The 19,815-nt window shown below is 40.9% G+C and overlaps 1 protein-coding gene across 2 annotated transcripts in view; it reads right to left on the minus strand.

Moving 5' to 3' along the window:
• Positions 1–15,519, minus strand: part of UBE2G1 (ubiquitin conjugating enzyme E2 G1) — a 99,212-nt gene extending 83,693 nt beyond the window's left edge. Inside the window, exon 1 of one of the 2 annotated variants that reach the window (XM_036838019.1) lies at positions 15,080–15,519. In XM_036838019.1, coding sequence (XP_036693914.1) covers positions 15,080–15,125 — 46 coding nt within the window. In that variant the 5' untranslated portion in view covers positions 15,126–15,519. The remainder of the gene's footprint in view (positions 1–15,079) is intronic. The other variant, XM_036838020.1, reaches the window with a different exon arrangement.
• Positions 15,520–19,815: the final 4,296 nt, after the last annotated feature.

The following is a 19,815-nucleotide window of genomic DNA, read 5'->3' on the forward strand; positions in this document are numbered from 1 at the left end:
GGGCTGGACATCGTTAAGTGAGTAGTTTACAAAGATAAGGGTAGGAGAAGAGAAAAACAGTAACTTTACAGTGGAGAAACCTGCTCACCACTGCCTTAACCAAGGGATCAAGGTTCACATCACCAGTGTTGTTGTGTGGTTATCAACTGGCATGTGGTAAGAAGGGCACTTCACCTCTGTGGTATTCTTTCTGAAAACCCCAGTCTAATCAAGAGAAAAGCATTAGACAACCCCAATTTGAGAGACATCCTACAAAATACATGAGAGGTATTCCCGAAAATTGTAAGATACAAAAAACAAGGAAACTCTTGAGAAATTCTCCAAGAACAGACAAGACTTAGGACAACTAAATGCAATGTGATATCCCGGATGGGCACCTGGAACAGAAAAATGGACATAAGGTAAAAACTATGGAAATCTGGGACTTCCCTGGCGGTCCAGTGGTTAAGACTCTGAGCTTCCACTGCAAGGGGTGTGGGTTCGATCCCTGGTCGGGGAACTACGATTCCACATGCCATGCGGCACAGCCAAAAAATTAAATAAATAAATAAATATGGAAATCTGAATAAAGTATGGACTTTAGTTAATAATAATCTATCGGGACTTCCCTGGTGGCGCAGTGGTTAAGAATCCGCCTGCCAATGCAGGGGACACAGGTTCGAGCCCTGGTCCAGGAAGATCCCATATGCCGTGGAGCAACTAAGCCCGTGTGCCACAACTACTGAGCCTGCGCTCTAGAGCCTGCGAGCCACAACTACTGAGCCCGCGTGCTGCAACTACTGAAGCCTGTGCACCTAGAGCCTGTGCCCTGCAACAAGAGAAGCCACTGCAATGAGAAAACCGCGCACTGCAACGAACAGTAGCTCCCACTCGCTGCAACTAGAGAAAGCCCACGCACAACAAAGGCCCAATGCAGCCAAAAATAGTAAGTTAAAAAAAAAAAAAAGATTCAAAAAAAAAAATACTGATTCATTAAATGTGACAAATGAACCATACTAATGTAAGAAGATGTCAGTACAATAATGGGGAAACTGGGTGCGGGGTATATAGGAATTCTACTATCTTTAGAAGTTTTCTGTAAATCTAAAACTTTTCTAAAATTAAAAGTTTATTTCGGACTTCCCTGGTGGCACACTGGTTGAGAATCCGCCTGCCAGTGCAGGGGACACGGGTTCGAGCCCTGGGCCGGGAGGATCCCACATGCCGCGGAGCAACTAAGCCTGTGCGCCACAACTACCGAGCCTGCGCTCTAGAGCCCACGAGCCACAACTACTGAGCCCGCGTGCCACAACTACTGAAGCCCACGCGCCTAGAGCCCGTGCTCCGCAATGAGAAGCCACCACAATGAGAAGCCCATGCACTGCAATGAAGAGTAGCCCCCGTTCGCCGCAACTAGAGAAAGCCCGTGTGCAGCAGCGAAGACCCAACACAGCCAAATATAAATATATAAAATAAATAAATTTTTTTAAAAAAGTTTATTTAAAGAAAAAAAGGCCTATCACAGTGGCACTGCTTCCCCCAACAGCCACACCATATGCCTTAGACCCTGAAGAGGGCAGCGGGAAGCACAGCACCCTCACTGTGCCACTGCTGCACCTGCAAGAGTTAAATATAAACCAAACTGGTTAATGACAGCTTTGTTCTTTTTCCACCAGGCAAATGCTAAGGGCAGAAGTTGCAGCAAAGGTATAATCCTAAGGGAGAGATGTAAAAACAACCAGAAGAGACATTGAAGATACAGTATTTCCCTGGGGAATTACCCACCACAGAGCTCCACATCAGTTTGAATAAAGCACAGTCCAAAGTCCTAGACTGCTAATGATGACAATATAAACCACCCTATACACTACTAAATACAAAAAATAAATATTATCCTACTAGGTAAAAGAGTATTAAGGGAAGTCTCAGAGTAACACCCCTCTCTACATAAGCCTTGAAATAGACAGATATTTTAGTTTTAGAATCCTACAGCGTAGAAGATGAGAAACAGACAAACTCAAAATGTCAGGTGAGGCCACAAGCAATAGTAGTTCCCCTTCCAAAAGTCACAAAGTTTTCAGAATTTAACAGTGTACTATTGTATAAAAAGCAGTAGTTTTGGTAATAAGATGAATGACCCGAGTTTAAAATCGAGTTTAAGGGCTTCCCTGGTGGCACAGGGGTTAAGAATCCGCCTGCCAACGCAAGGGATACTGGTTCGAGCCCTGGTCCGGGAAGATCCCACATGCCGCGGAGCAACTAAGCCCGTGCGCCACAACTATTGAGCCTGTGCTCTAGAGCCCGCGAGCCACAACTACTGAGCCCACACGCCTAGAGCCCGTGCTCCGCAACAAGAGAAGCCACTGCAGTGAGAAGCCCGCGCACCTCAACGAAGAGTAGGCCCCGCTCGCCGCAACTAGAGAAAGCCCGTGCGCAGCAACGAAGACCCAACGCAGCCAAAAAAATAATTTTTAAAAGCTTAAAAAAAATATTGTAATAAATTCAATAAAGACTTTAAAAGTGGTCCACATCAAAAAAAAAAAAAGGTTCTTCCTTTCAGAATTTCAATTTACAAAAAAGGCAAAATGCAATGAAAAGAAAAATAATCAAATGTTAAGCTACAAAGGGATGGCTGATGTTTGTACCATGTTTTATCTTTTCCAAATCTACAATAAACATGTTCATTTGTAATTAGGAAAGTTGTATTTTAAAACATACACATTCCATTTTCCTTTAGAATACCTTGATTTAGGTTACCTGACATCTATTTTAAGAACATTTAACTCACCCTCAAAAACATAAGAAAATCAAAGAACATATGACCCCACAGACACCCTAGGACCCAAGTAGGAAAGGAATAATTGGATCAACACATTTTTACAGTCTCTATATAGACCTAGTTTAAATACTGTTAAAGAACAGGCTCAGAGAGTAATGAAATCTAGCTGTCTTGGTTCTGCTATTGTGAATAAGCCAAACTTAGTTTCCTCCTCTGGAAAATGTGGCTAACCACCTTGGTAGGAAACCTAAGATAGCTAAGGTTGAGGACCGGAAAGAAACTTTGAAGACATTTAAAAAAAAAAAAGAAAGAAAAAAAAGTAAAAAAAGGGACTTCCCTGGTGGCGCAGTGGTTAAGAATCCGCCTACCAATGCAGGGGACACGGGTTCGAGCCCTGGTCCGGGAAGATCCCACATGCCGTGGAGCAACTAAGCCCGTGCGCCACTACTGAGCCTGCGCTCTAGAGCCCGCGAGCCACAACTACTGAGCCCATGTGCCGCAACTACTGAAGCCCACGCGCCTAGAGCCCATGCTCGGCAACAAGAGAAGCCACCGCAATGAGAAGCCTGCATACCACAACGAAGAGTAGCCCCCGCTCACTACAACTAGAGAAAAGCCCGTGCGCAGCAATGAAGATCCGATGCAGCCAAAAATAAATTAATTTTTTTTAAAAAAAAGTAAAAAAAGCTTTAAAAGGTGGGGGGAGAAAACCTTTAATTTTTGAGGTAAATTATAAAGAGTTAGAAAAACTAGTCATAGTAGGTAAAGTTGTCCATTAGAGAAACTGCTTTGAGAGAAAAATAAGGACCTGGCTGAGACACTGAAGGTGCCCAACAAGTATCATTTGGTCAAAGCTATACTGTAAATAAGTGAAGGGGGGTGTGGTATAGGGGCAAGAATGTCTATACTACTGTGGTGAAGTATATATATTCTAATTATCAACCAATATTTATTTATAAAAGTCTACACTCCCCACTAGAAGGGGAAGCCAGGAATTGTATCATGAATCTTTGTATCCCCAGGGCCTGGCATATAGAAGGAATTAAATGTTTACTGAATGGAAGTATTCTAATTGTTTCACTTTCTACCTTAAAAGGTTCAGTTCACATGTGCTTAAATCCTGTGGGGGGGGGGGGCGGATCCAGAATGGTAATTTTAATCCATTCAGTAAGTATTTACTAGTTGCTTGCTGTTTCAGTCACCCTTCTAGGCATCTGTGGTATGTCAGTTAATAAACAAAAACAAAAATCTCTGTGCTTATGGAGAGACCATAGTCTAGTATCATTCTCCACTCTGCCCAAAGCAGTGCTGAAGTGTGGCCCCTTAACTGGTGCCAATCCACCAAACTGTTACTGGTCCGTGACCACCAGCCAAAGGAAGCATTTCAAAACTCAGATAGCAATTTGATGGTCATTTTATACGATGAACCTAATATTATAAATATGGGCTGGAATCTGTCTTTATTTCATTTTTCTAATAATTCATTTTTATTGCTTTTTTAAAATATTATATAATGAATTGAATTTTTAAAAAATATTTATTACTTACTCTGCTGTGTCCGGTCTTCGTTGCCGCACGTGGGATCTTTTAGTTGCAACATTCAAACTCTTAGTTATGGCATGTGGGATCCAGTTCCCTGACCAGGGAATCGAACCTGGGCCCCCTGCATTGGCAGCATGGAGTCTTAGCCACTGGACCACCAGGGAAGTCCCTCGAAAATTTTTTTAAATTGGTCTTTCACCACAGATAATGAGAAGCACTGGTCCCACATACTTTGGATCACATCACCTCCCCCCCCCTTCAGTGACTCTATTCTTCAGTATCTTTACGGTATTCCACAAATAAAATCAACCTTTCCAAATATTATTTTCCCACTAGTTCAGTTTATCATATACTCCAATCACATTGAATTGTTTTCAGAACAAGCTTTCTGTCTTGCTTGTTCTTTTCCCTCAGCTTTAAATACTTTCCTATTTTATGTGATCAAATTTTACATATCCTTTAAAAGTCAAGCACAAATAAATGCCACCAACTCCTCAAAAGCCTTCCAGGTAGAAGCAAGCTTTCCCTGACTTTCTCTGATACAGTATTTTAAAGCAGCCCTCTGAGGATTTTCTACAGACTACAAGTTCCTAGAATACAAGAATAACTTATTCATTTGGCATCCCTATATACTATACAAAACAGGCATCAAATTTGCCGAATGATGTAAGAGACAGTACTATATGTGCATAAATGAGCTTCACTCAAGAGATCACAAAAACCTCCAAAATTATACCCAAAATTGTATGCATTTTTCTCAGGAGAAGGTCTTTAATGCTTACTAAATTCTCAAAGGAGTCTAAGAAGCCCCCAAATGTTAAAGAAACTACTGATATGGAAAGGGCTTGGGTTTCATCGGCAGACAGATATATTTCTGCCAGCCAGCTCCATCAGGGTTAGCTTGGCGAAATACGAGATATAATATAAACCTTAATTTCCTTATCTCAAAAAGGTGATAATACTTACTCCAAACATTTGCTGTAAGAACTGAATGTGACCACATATGGAAAGTCTAGGATCATGAAGAGTAACCTGTTTCCTTCCTGCCCTCTTCCCTCTTTTATATGTTAGTGAAGTAAGCAGACTTAAGTTCTTTACAAAATTTTTTTAATTACAAATTACTGCCATCCCTTGAAAGTTGTGCCCAGACTATTCTTGGAAATCTTCAACAGGGTTATTTGTCTTTCATAAATACCTATTTGTCTTAAATCTGTCAACTTTAGACTTCTGTCATGCTAAGTAATTCTAATTACTGTTTTTTCTACACTGCTAAATGCAAAGTTTTTTTTAATATATAAGTTAATGCTCTTAAAAGAACTGACATCTTGATTCTGCTGTATCCAAAATATAGTCCTTTTCCTATGCGGCCTTCCCTGACTTCACTGTACTCTCCCATAATTCATCACTCCTTCCTCAGTGCTACCTTCTGCTCCTTCCACATGTATGTTTTATACTTATACTGCAATGTGTACTTATGTTGCATTATAACTTTGTTTACATGTCCATCAACGCCTACAAAATGCAGCACCTCAAGGCAGGAATACCATATCAATTGTCTTTGCATTCCCCCAGCATTTCTCAATGCAACTGAAGAGCTCAATAAATGAGCTTTTATACTGATCCTCTCTTCCATTTTCCAAACGACAACACAAGAAGTTTAAAGGAGGATTATTTAAAATTAAGATGGAATTTCTACCTCAAACTACAGATTTCTCAATTCCAACTTCCTATTCCTTGAAAGTGTTGTTATGGCAATTATGTTGCTATGTTTATAACTATGAATAGTAAGTTTAAAAAGGAGTTCTCTACATGAAAAAAGACTGATAAAAATGCTCTGGTTACAAGTGACTTTTTAAAGTTTTTATTTTAATACACAGATTTATAGGGCAATGGAAAAAACAGAATAGAAAGATCTCCTATACCCTTTACCCAGTCTCTCTCAATGCTAACATCCTGCATCACTATCGTATAATAGCGAACCCAAGACATTGACATTGGTACAATCCACACACTTTATTCTTATTGTATCACTCTTATTTGTGTGTGTGTATAGCTCTATGCAATTTTATCACATTTGCAGATTTGTGTAACCACTATAAGATAGAAACAGTTCCATAACCACAAAGATCCTTTATGCAGCCGCCTTATAGCAACACACTATTACCATCCTTAATCCCTAAAAACCACTAATCTATTCTCCATCTCTACAATTTTGTCATTTCAAGAATTTTATAAGGGTGTTAAGACCATTCAATGGGGAAAGGGAAGTCTCTTCAACAAACAGTGTTGGGAAAACTGGATATTCATATAGAAAAGAATGAAGTTGAACCCTTATCTTACACGACATACAAAAATTTACCCACAACGGATTAAAGACCTAACGTGAGACCTAAACTATAAAACTACTAGAGAAGTTTTGTGATATTGGACTTAGCACTGATTTCTTGGATGTGACACCAAAAGCACAGGCAACAAAAGCAAAAATAGACACCTGGAACTACATCAAACTTAAAAACTTTTATGCAAAGGATATACTCAGAGTTAAAAGGCAACCTATGGAAAGAGAGAAAATATTTGCAAATTACGTATCAGATAAAAGGTTAATATCCATAGTATATAAAGAACATGTACAACTTAACAACAAAAAATCAAATAACCTAATTTTAAAAACGGGTAAAGGACTTGAATCAACATTTTGCCAAAGGTGATCTACCAAGGCCAACGAAGATGGGAAAAGTTGCTTAATGTCAGTAATTATCAGAGAAATGCAAATCAAAACCATATCACCTCACATCAATCAGGATGGCTACAATCAAAAAAAGAAGTGTTGGAGAACAAGTGGAGAAAATTGGAGCCCTGTACACTGTTGGTGGGGTTGTAAAATGGTGCTGCTGCTACGGAAAACAGTATGGAGGTCGCTCAAAAACATAAAAAATAAAACTTCTCAATACAGATGCACTACTCTGGCGGAGGATGCTGATAATGGGGGAAGCTAAGCTTGTGTCGGGGCAGGGGGTACTATGGGAAATCTCTGTATCTTTCACTCAATTTTCCTGTGAATTTAAAACAGCTCTAAAGGGAATTCCCAGGTGGTCCAATGGTTAGGACTCGGCGCTTCACCTGCTGGGGGCCCAGGTTCAATCCCTGATCAGGGAACTAGACCCCACAAGCCCATGCCGCGTGGCCAAAAAATAAAATAAAATAAAATAATAAAATAAAAAATAAAATGGCTCTAAAAATAAGGTTTATTTTTAAAAAACAGAACTACCATATGACCCAGCAATCCCACTTCTGGGTATATATTCAAAAGAACTGAAAGCAGGATTTTGAAGAGATATCTGCACACCCATGTTCACAGCAGCAATAATCACAATAGCTAACAAGTGAAAGCAACCCAAATGCATCTACAGATGAATGGATTAACAAAATGTGGTGTATACAGACAATGGAGTATTATTCAGCCTTAAAAGGAAGGAAATCCTGTCATATGCTACAACATACGTTACACTAATGACCCAGTCACAAAAAGACAAATACTGTATGAATTTACTTATATGAATCAAATGCAGAGAAACAGTAAAACAGTTGTTAGCAGCAGCTAGGTCAAGGGGGAAAGGGAGAGTTGTTTAATGGGTATAGAGTTTCAGTTTTCAAGATGAAGAGTTGGAGATTTGTTTCACAACAACGTGAATATACTTAACACTACTAACCATACACTTAAAAATGGTTAAGATGGTCAATTTTATGTTTTTACCACACAGAAAAAAGAATTTTATATAAATGGAATCACAGAATATGCAACATTTTGAGATTAACTTTTCATTCAGCATAACTCCCTTGAAATCATCTAAGTTGTTCTGTGTATCAATGGTATATTTCTTTTTATTGCTGAGTAGTATATTCCATGGTATGGCTGTACCACAGTTTACTCACCCACTTAAGGACATCTGGGTTGTTTCCAGTTTGCAGTTATTACTAATAAGCTACTATGAACATTTTGCATGTAAGTTTTTATGAGGATATAAGTTTTCATTTCTCTAAAATAAATGCCCAAATGTGTACTTGATGGGTTGTATGGTAAGTGTATATTTAGTTTAACAAGAAACTACAAACTCTGCTTCCACACTGCTGTACCATTTTACATTCCTACCAGCAATGTATGAGAGATAAAGTTTCTTTTTTCTGCCTCCCCTGGGCCAGCATTTGGTGTTAATCTCTTTAATTAACTATTCTATATAGGTATGTGGTGATATCTTACTGTGGTTCAATTTTCATTTCCCTGGTGTTTAATGGTGTTGAATAACTTTTTATTTGCTTATTTGCCATCTGAAATGTCGTTCATATCTTTTGCTCATTTTTCTAAACAGGCTGTTTTTCTTTTACTGTTGAGTTTTGAAGAGTTCTTTATATTTCTAGATCAGTCTTTTGTCAGGTAGTTTGCAATTTTGTTCTTCCAGTTTGCAGCTTGTCTTTTCGTTTGCCTTTCACAAACAAAAGTTTTTTATTTTGATGATGTCCAGTTTACCAATATTTCCTCCTTTTATAGATCATGCTTTTGGTGCCATGTCTACTTTGCCTAGAATTACACTGTCTTGAAATAGAAACTCTAATTAAAATACACCTTATATAAGAAATTGATAATATAATTAAAGCGTAAGTACATTCAAAAGCAATCAAGTGTCTTCTAATATAAAGGGCATTTTTAGGTTCTTTGTTGTTTATACTTTTAACAGATCCCTAACCAATGGACAAGAAAGGCGAAGAAAAGCAGAAAAGGAAGAGTAGCAGTTTTTCTAAGTTATTAGACATTAACATAGAACATCAATAAAAGGTAAACATTTCCACTTACAAAAATTAGCTTTTCAAAAATTTTCTAGAACTTAACATCATAAAGAGAAGTACACATCTCTACAGCAACTGCAATAAACTACAGAATTTTTTCCTAGCTGTTTCTTTGAGGGCCAGAATCTATCAATGGAACAGCACTGATAAAAATGTCTTTTTTAGGGAATTCCCTGGCCGTCCAGTGGTTAGCATCCACACTTTCACTGCGAGGGCGCAGGTTCAGTCCCTGGTCAGGGAAGTAAGATCCCGCAAGCCGCGTGGCACAGCCAAAAAAAAAAATTCTGATTTACTTGAATTAGCCTAATACTATCTTGCACTAGGTGAAAAGTTTTTTAATTCTGTATTTTAACATGTATATATCTTATTTCCTAAAGATGCATTTTATTCTTATTCCCTCATTTATCTGTTCATACCAATAATTCATGTTCGTTACCAAAATTTGCAAAATACTTGCTTTTTTTTATTTGTACTTTTCTGTGGCTGAAATGCCTTCAACCAAATATAACTATACTACGTTTACTTGGCCAGGCTGGTTCCATAAGCATATACTATGCTTTCCTCTCTGAAAAGTTATTTCCTATAAACCAGTCAAGGATGGCATTAAACAGACTTTTGCAGGTCATCTAGTGTTTTAAATTCTAAAAATATTTCTCAATAATTTAGAAATGCAAAATCCTTCATCCTAAATTGAAATGAGTCCATAAAAATAAAAGAATGCTTAGCATTTTACTTGCTTGAAGCAAAAGCACATCCACACTACAATTTACAATAAATTAGCATGCCCTCCTCAAAGAAACTTGCACTAAAGTAAACAAGATCAAATAACCCAAGAATTGAAAGTCTTCTTGATATATACAAACACTCTTCACCTGAAAAGTCAAAAAGCAACAATAATATAGTAGTAGTGAATGGATTTTCAGATTTTCCGCACTTGATATCACTCTATTAATAATGAAGGCATCTAATGTCACATTTATATGCACCCATATCACCAAATATAATGTGTATTAACTCATATAAACTATATAATAAAATCATATACTTTGGCACTACTTTACAGTAAGTACAGATTATACTAATATACTAATACGTTCAAATTAGAGTTTACTTCAGCATTTTAATATATTAAGCAGTACTTGAGAAAGTGAGGTCATCCATTACAAAAGACGAGTACGTTTCATTCTGAGTTTATACAAAATTAAACTACCATTACTTATAAACAACTAAATTTCATTATATATCAAAAATATTCAGAGTAGCACAAATTATAACTTAAAACATTTACTCCCTAATGTTAAGAAAATTCACTTACTCACTAAAAAATTAGACTTTTTTCCCAGCTTTACCGAGATAAAATTGACATATGACATTGCGTGTGTTTAAGGTATACACATGATTCAATATATGTACATATTTTGAAATAAGATTCTGTAACATAACATCAGATGCATAATTCCTTGCTGCTCCCTCCACTACAGGGATTACAAATCATCCAACACCCCTCCCTCAACCACGATGTCTGTTTCATTTATACTTTTTTTCTGACAGCATATAGTAGCTGCATTATTTCTATAACAGTGTAATGATTTCTGGATATAAAAATTCCCAAACTCTATTAAACAATTAGTAGTTTGATGAACTATAAACTTACCTTTAGTCTTTTCTTCTATTTCTAAATACGTGGGTAAACAACTATTAATATACGAATATTAACATTCTGCTCATCACCTAGAATCTTCTACCACTAGGGTATTCCTGTCGATAATCCATTACTACATTTCTGCTACTTTAAGATTATGAAATTTTATGTCAGAATGCCAACACATTCTAGAAAGGCCAATGAGAAAAATTAAAAATTGGGCTTTCTTTGGCCCCATCTGGACATGTAGACTAATACTCTGTGAAGATGAGGCCAGGAATCTGTATTTTTAACATACTCCCAAGTGATTTTATTGCACATAAATCTGAGAAACACACATAACTAACTCATCATAACCTACTTACATGGGTAGACAAGGAGACAAAGATTTGGGAATGTTGCAGATTACTTTAAAATATGCAATCAAAATTTCTACAGTAAAAGGAGTTCAATTATTGTTACTGCTTAAGAGATTCTTCTGGCTAGTTCTGGGATGACAGGTAACTATGAGAAAGCAACTACTGTGTTGTCAATGTTAAAAAAAACTCAAGTGATCTTAAAAAAAAAAATCCTCTTATTCTTTATAAATGCTTGTCATAAAGTAAAAGTTAGTATGGTTATAGTAGGGAATAAGTCCAATTAGTCCAATTTATTTTCTCAGAGTTAACTGCTAACACAAAAAAGCTTAGTGCTACTTTCAATCTATGACATTCTGCAGAATGTTGGTCGTAAAGTGACAACGGCTAAAACATCTTTTTATGATTACCTTAAGAATATCACTTAGATTTTAATGTGCATTATTTCGTACATAAAATTTTATTAAGATGAGAACATTTCCCCAATCATTTTGGTAGTTACTGGATAAATTAAGCTCAAATATTTAAATTTATAAAACCGTATTTCACAATTGTGTTAAATTGTTGCTCCCTGGAAGACAATATAGCCAATTAAAAACAACGATGTCTCTAATAAGAAGGTCCTGAATATGAATCTAGCAGCACCACTTACTACCTGTGTGACATTGGGCAAGTTACTGATACTCTCTTAGCCTCAATTTCCTTATTAGGAGGATTAAATGAGATAATACACATAAAGCTCTCAGCGAAATGCTTGGTAGATGCTATGCTAGTCCTCAGCAATCGTTAGCCCATATAAACATATACAGCTACATAAACATATACAGTATAAGAAGACACTCAAGAAATTATCGATCATGGCTGCTTCCAAGAAAAGCAGCCTGGGTCGGGATGGAAAAACTAAACCTTTTTTATACTCTTTGTATTTTTAACCACTGTTTACAATACCTTTTCAAAAAAAAAAATTATATTATCTCTTGTGCTGTGGGATTTCTTAGTGTTTAGCATTATGCACTGCAAAAACTGAACTGTGACTGCTGAATTCGCAACGGAGTAAGTCATGGTCTAATAATACCCACAAAGAAATACACAACCTATCTGATTTCATGAATCTGTTAGGTGTTCTTACTTGCTTCACAATGGCCATTATGGTCTTAACTAAAACACCTTAAACCAGAGAGTTTTCAACCTCAGATGACTATGATCCTCAGGGGACATCTGGCAACAGAGACATTTTTGGTTGTCACAACTGAGGAGGTGTACTACTGGCATCTGGTGGGTAGGGGCCAAGAATGCTGCTAAACATTCTATTATGCATAGTATAGGCCTTCACAACAATAATCAGCCCAAAATATCAGTGGTGCTGAGGCTGAGAAACTCTGCAACCCAAGGAACCATTCTGCTTCACTCAGAAAGTAACCAGGTTCTTCATTACAGTTACCAACAAAACACAACACACACACAATAAATTCTCCCCTCAAGTAATGAAGTAAAATCCTTCAGGACTGGCAGACTAGGGGCTCAATAAATGTACTATTGTTAGCCACTGTTGTTGTTAAGTTTCTGAAATTCTAGCAGCCAGAATGGCTTAGGTTTGTGTGTCTACTCAGTTCAATACATTTCAAGATTTTCAAAGCATTTATTATTAAGCCTTCCAAAAGTTCACGCTAAATTATTTCAAGAGATTACACTTTACCATTCTTTCCTGTTTTCAAATGATATTTGAAAAACCAAAAAGCTCAATGTACTACTAACGACTAAAATACAACAGGGCCTTTATTTCAGTATGTAGTTTTATCAAGTCTTCCCAATAAACTTGGTATTTTCACATTTTCCTTAATACACTGGCCTTGGCCTGTTTTATACATTTTGAGCATGTTAATCAATAACCTTCAAAAATTTAAGAAAATGTTAAGAACAGTCCATTGTTTCTGATCAAGAAGACAAGAAAATTAATCAGCAGCTAAGTAACTTTATAAGGAGGCATGAAAAATTACAAACTAAATCATTCCGTCCTCCAAACTTAAAGCATATCTTGGTGTGCCTTATCAAAAAGTCAACCATTAAGAAAGAGCTTTGGGAAACGTCTTATCAATATTTGGGATTAATCTTGTAAAAGAGTGCAAAACTGAACCAAGTGGCTATCAAAATTTACAGTCCGTTCACAAATAGGTTGGCAAGAATTTTGAAATACTGCTGCTGGTAACACTGTTATTAGTCATACTTTACTTTCTTAGTAACTACTTAACTTATTTTACACCTTTAAAATATGTATCTTTCACATTATGAAAGAGTTGAGTACTGTTTTAATACTGATTTAGTATTTTAATACTGTTTAACAGTTCACCACATAATTAAAACTTATTCTGATTAAAGTATTCTTAGGGAGAAAAAAGAACATCTTAATTCCTTCCTCCAAAACAAAACAAACCAGAAAAATACACAGAAGAGTAACGTGTGTGTGCAAATATAAGATTCAGTAAAGTTATTCTTTCACTGCTTGCCCAATACATTTGCGATGGACACAGGTATCACCAGAAATTCTCCATTCACTCCGTCACTCCCCCTGAGCATTTAGAACTTTAGTACTTGTCCAAACCTGCTTGCTCATGCTCTAATAATAAACCTAATTATACAACCTGTAACAGCCCCTGACAACCTTTTCCTTAAGAAGCCATAAAGGTGATTTAACTAACACCTCAACCTAAGTCTTAGTAAACCTATTTCAAAAATAGATGTCTTCATTCCAGCCTCTGGGTTCTGCCGAGGGCTCAGGGCCGCTGGCTGTGGAGTGGGGAGGTGAAGATCCGTCAGAACGGAGAAGGACACAGGCTGGGCGTTGGGCAGCAGTGGTAACTGCTGGTTCATTTCTCTTTAAATCTGGCAGCACGTGGGGCGGCATTGTGAAGCCACCAACCCGCCTCCCCCCTTCCACTCCGCACACGTACGTCCCTGTCCCCAGTGCGCATGCTCCGCTCACACAGTCCTAGCAGAGTCGGAGCCAACCCCCTAAAAAGTCAACCTGGAAGCCGCAAACGGCCGGAGGCCGGGACAATGGGGGAGGGGGGACGCAGGCACCTCTGGGGAGGCAGACCGGCCACCGCCCCAAGCCAGAGCCCGCGGGCCTCAGCCCCGGGGACCCGCAGGCCTGCTCAGGAGCCGGAGTCGCTCGGAGCACAAAGCCCCGAGCCGGCCAGCGAGCGGCTCTCGGCGCTCGGCTCTCTACCCTCCCCCAGCCGGGCGGCGCAGCCGGAGCCCGTGCCAGGCAGAGGCAGGCGAGGCGGCGTCCCGCGCCCCGCAGGGTTCTCAGACCCCGCGGGCCCGCGACGAGGCCGCGGAGGCCGGGGCTTTTGTTGTCCGCCACAACTCCGTGGACCCGGCGCTGCCTGGGCAGAAGTTTGGCGCGCCTCACCTATCCCCCCGGGGGCCAGTTCCTCTCGCCCACCCGGCCCCCGGCTGTCCGCCTGCGGCTCGGACACCCGAGCCCGGGACGCGCAGCCAGCCCGGCCCAGACGCTCTTCCTGCCTCGGGGGTCCGGCGGCCTCTGCCGCACCTGAGCCCGGACCCGCCCCTCCAGGGAGGGTCCGCCGGGGCTGGGGACCTACAGCCCCTCCCCCGCAACATCCCACCGAACAGTGGGGGAGGGGGCAACCTCCCCTCCTTCCCCCGGGGCGGCAGGCCAGATCCTGGGGCCGAGGCTGGGGCGCGTCCCCGCCCCTAATGCCCTAAGAAAGCAGGGAAAGAAGTGATGGGCCCGGCCGGGACTGGCGCCCTGGCTCACCAACCTCGCAGGCCCGCGCCCGGCCTCGCCGGGGGCTGCCGCTTCCCCTCGCCCGTCCGGCCGCCCGCCCGGGAGCGCCCAGGAGGAGGAGAGGAGGAGCGGGCAGCTGCTCGCCGCGATCACGGCCCGGGCCGGCGCCCCTCCGCCCGCCCGCTCACCTGCCAGCTGTCTTCGCAGTAGCAGTGCCGACTGCAGCTCCGTCATCCTCCCCGCCAAGGGCCCGGGCTGGCGCCGGGGCTTCCGAAAGACTGGGGACAGGCTCTGGGGCTGCTGGAGCTGGGTGTGCTGAGGAACCCGGGCCCCCACGACGGGAGCGCCGAAGCCGAGGGAGGCTGGGCTGGGGCGGCGGTAGCGGCGTCTCGCTGCCGGTGCGAGTCCGCTCGCTTCAGCTTTCCTCACAGCGCCTCACGCCCGGAAGGGGAGGGTACCCGTGCCGCCGCGGCGCGCACTGGGACTTCGCTCGCCCGCTTCCCTCCTTCAACCCGCCAGTCGGCCCCACCGGTGCCTTCCCCCGCCACTGCCTCACTGCACGCAGGGTCGCTCCACGCAGGCGCGCTGGGGCTGCCTACTTCGGAAGCTGCCCTCCCGCTAGGCCGACCCCTCTGGCTCCCTGCCCCGCCTCCGGAGGCGGAACCCCGCCCCCTCCGCGCAGTGGCCCCTGACGCCGCCATCTTGGGAAGGTCGCCGCCTGGCCGGGTGCCGGGGCGTCGGCGGGAGACGCCCCGCGGACGCCATGACAAAGAGGTCGCGGGGGGTCAAGACAGCACCTCCGGGTCGAAGCAGGTGGTCTGAGAGTGAAGGGGCTAAAAGAAGTGGTGATGCCTAGTTGTTGGCGAGCGCCCAACAGCTATCTAACACTCCACACATGGTGTGCGAATTAGTCATTGTTAAAGCCGAACTTAGTACTGGTGTGCCCCATTTTAAGCACACCCCCAAAATAGACTTCATATATGCTGGTAATTCACTTTACAGAAAGTTGCACAAAAAGATTCTTGAAATAAGTAAAATGTTCTGCGTCTCACAGCACAAAATGTTTAAACATCGTTAATAATCTCTATGTGTAAAGTGAGTTGAGATTAGCAAAATCTGATATACACGGTACAAAATATCCAGAAAGGCATCTACTATGTGAAGTCTAAGTGTGGGATCTAGGGCTTGGAAAAAGCAACCTTACCCCGCTCTACCTCTTCTCATCCTCATTCCCACAGCTTTCTGCCTTGCATAACAGAGTCTTAATAAAGAGACGGAGAAGAAGGAAAAATGATACCTAATGGCACTCAAATGTATCTGTTCCTTCAAAAATATTTACTGAACCTGCATTAACTTTGTACCTGAACTGTAGAAGACACAGAGAATACAGCTCTGTTCCTATCCTCAAAGGTCTTACAGTCTCTGTGAGCTCCAGGTAAGGTAGCCAGAGGAGGACCTGGTTCTAATACATTTTCTTGATTCCAAAAATTACTGAAAAAATTGTCCTCACTCTCCCCCTAAAACAAGAATTAAAAGGAACAAATGAACATTAAGAGTGAATCTGCAGGGCTTCCCTGGTGGCGCAGTGGTTGAGAATCCACCTGCCAATGCAGGAGACACGGTTCGAGCCCTGGTCCGGGAAGATCCCACATGCCGCGGAGCAACTAAGCCCGTGCGCCGCAACGACTGAGCCTGCGCTCTAGAGCCCGGGAGCCACAACTACTGAGCCTGGGAGCCACAACTACTGAGCCTGCGTGCCACAACTACTGAAGCCCGCGCACCTAGAGCTGGTGCTCTGCAACAAGAGAAGCCACCACAATGAGAAGACCACGCACCACAACAAAGAGTAGCCCCCCTCGCTGCAACTAGAGAAAGCCCAAGTGCAGCAAAAAAAAAAAAAAAAAAAGAGTGAATCTGCATAAAAACATAAATCTACCATTAAAAAAAAAAGTGAATCTGGACTCCTTTGGGAAACAACTCCCTGGAGCTAACCCAGGTTTTGTGAAACCTAAAATTTACCCCGTTTGAAGGACTCTCTTTAGGGAAAAAAAATGTTTAATTGCATTTGAATATGATTGTCTATTTAGAATGAGAAAATAAACCACAAATAACTGTATGCTTGGAAAATTGTTCCCTTTCTCTGAGATCTCTTGAGGCAGGTTATCAGAAATTCTGCTTGATTGCAACATGGTTTCTCACCTAAAGCAAATTCCAGCCTTCCCGGGGGCTCTAAAGCTTCCTTAGCTTTACCAGAAAAAAAATCCGTTTCTGACACCCTCCCTCCTTTCTGGACCAAAAATCTTTCTATTTAAGTAAATTTTTAGTTTTATCAAAGTAGTAAATACACATAGTTCATAATTAGTGTATTAAGGATTATAGTGAAAAACAAACGTATTTCTCATATGTGCCCTTCCCCATTCCTAAATCCTGCTTACCAAAGGCAATCCCTTTTAACTCTTTTAGCAGTTTCTTCTCGTAGTTACCTCCATTTATTCTAAATGATATAATGCTTTTTCTTGATTTATCTATTTTAGACCTTATATATTTATTCTTATTGTAACTGATAAGGATTTAACTGTCATGCTACTTTCCATCTTTTATTCTAAATCATTAAATTATCATATTTAGTTATAGCAATAAATGGTTTTTACACTATTGTGACTTTGTAAATGTTGAATAGGAGAGTCAAATACTATAATGGATTATATTCATTCCTTACACAGATTTTTTTTTTGGAGGCCTAGCATTTCTAATTATACTTTTTTTTCTTGCAGTATCTTGAGTATAATTAATATCCTTCCCTTCCCTATCCCACCCCAGTGCTATTGTACCACTTATCCTATCAAGCCCTTTTTCTTGAAACTCTCCCTCCTAGAAGTCTCTATGTTACCCTCTAACCTGGGCTGGTTGCTTTGGGCTACGCTTCCTACATAGAAGTCTTCTTAGGACTCCCCTTGGCTGCTCTCCTGGGATGAGTCTACTGCATCCTAGATCAAGTCTAATTATTTTTTGTTACTCCCTTCTTTTGCTGGAGCATATTATCAGATAACTTCTGATGAGTATACATGAGGCAAATTTTCCAAGTCCTTATAATAACAGCTGAAAATGCCATTATTTTAAACATCTATAATTAAGTGCCAGTTTAGCTGGGTATAGAATTTTATGTTTAAGATCAAATATTTTTTCTTCAAAAATGTGAAAGCATTGGTCCATTGTCTTTTAGCATCCAGTGTTGCTGTTGATTCTTATTCCACTGAGGTCAGTGACCTCAGTGACCTACTTTTTTTTCTTCTCTGGATAGTCTAAGGATTTTTTTTTCTTTTTTTGGGCTGTGTTGGGTCTTTGTTGCTGCACACAGGCTTTCTCTAGTTGCAGCAAGCGGGGTCTACTCTTCCTTGCGGTGTGTGAGCTTCTCATTGCAGTGTCTTTTCTTGTCGTGGAGCACAGGCTTCAGTAGTTGTGGCTCATGGGCTTAGTTGCTCCACTGCATGTGGGATCTTCCCTTACTAGGGCTTGAACCAGTGTGCCCTGCATTGGCAGCTGGATTCTTAACCACTGTGCTACCAGGAAAGTCCTTTTTTTTTTGTATTTTAAACTATGATAATATGCTTTGGTTGTCTCTAGGATGTTTTCTTGTTTTTAATTAACTGGGTTCACAGTGAGTTTTGTAGTGACAGAATGGTTGTTTTCATTTACGTACACAAATAAGCTTAGAATAATGAGATAGTCTGCATTTTTCTGGTATATAAAAAATTATTTTAAAAAGCAGTTGAAAAAAAAAAAAAAAAAAAAAAGCAGTTGAGGGGCTTCCCTGGTGGCGCAGTGGTTGAGAGTCTGCCTGCCAATGCAGGGGACACGGGTTCGAGCCCTGGTCTGGGAAGATCCCACATGCCGCGGAGCAACTAGGCCCGTGAGCCACAATAACTGAGCCTGCGCGTCTGGAGCTTGTGCTCCGCAACAAGAGAGGCCGCGATAGTGAGAGACCTGCGCACCGTGATGAAGAGTGGCCCCCACTTGCCGCAACTAGAGAAAGCCCTCGCACACAAACGAAGACCCAGCACAGCCAAAAATAAATAAATAAATTAAAAAAAAAATTTATTAAAAAAAAACCAAAAAACAAAAAAACAAAGCAGTTGATTTTTGTATGTTGATCCTGCAACCTCACTAAACTCTAAATTAACAATTTATAGATTATTTTTATTTTCTATGTAAATAATGTAAGTCCAAATAATGGTGTTTCTGTTTCTTTCTTTTGATACATTGTTTCTTTTTTTGCCTCACTGTGCTGGCTAGGACCTCCAGCAGAGTGGTGTAGAAGTAGTAGTGGGCACCCTTGTTTTTTTCCATTCTTAAAGGGTTATTTTGATGTTTCATTATTTTTTTCATGCTGTAGATTTTTTTGTAGATCATTTTAACAGGTTAATGAAGTTCCCTTCTATTCCTTGCTTATTAAGATTTTTTAAAATTTATTTATTTATTTTATTTATTTATTTTTGGCTGCGTTGGGTTTTCGTTGCTGCGCGTGGGCTTTCTCTAGTTGTCGCGAGCAGGGGCTACTCTTCGTTGCGGTGCGCAGGCTTCTCATTGCGGTGGCTTCTCTTGTGGAGCACTGGCTCTAGGCATGCAGGCTTCAGTAGTTGTGGCTCGTGGGCTCTAGAGTGCAGGCTCAGTAGTTGTGGCACATGGGCTTCGTTGCTCCGCGGCATGTGGGAACTTCCCAGACCAGGGTTCAAACCTGTGTCCCCTGCATTGGCAGGCAGATTCTTAACCACTGCACCACCAGGGAAGCCCTAAGATTTATTTTTAAAATAATCCCCAAATCTTTATCTCCAGCCCAGATCTTTCACCAGTTCATGTCAGCACATCTAACTGTCTAACTCTGTGTTCATTGACCTAACAAATGTTCATTGAACACCTACTGTGA

Source organism: Balaenoptera musculus, chromosome 20 (genome assembly GCF_009873245.2).
Source record: "Balaenoptera musculus isolate JJ_BM4_2016_0621 chromosome 20, mBalMus1.pri.v3, whole genome shotgun sequence".
Lineage (NCBI taxonomy): Eukaryota > Metazoa > Chordata > Mammalia > Artiodactyla > Balaenopteridae > Balaenoptera > Balaenoptera musculus.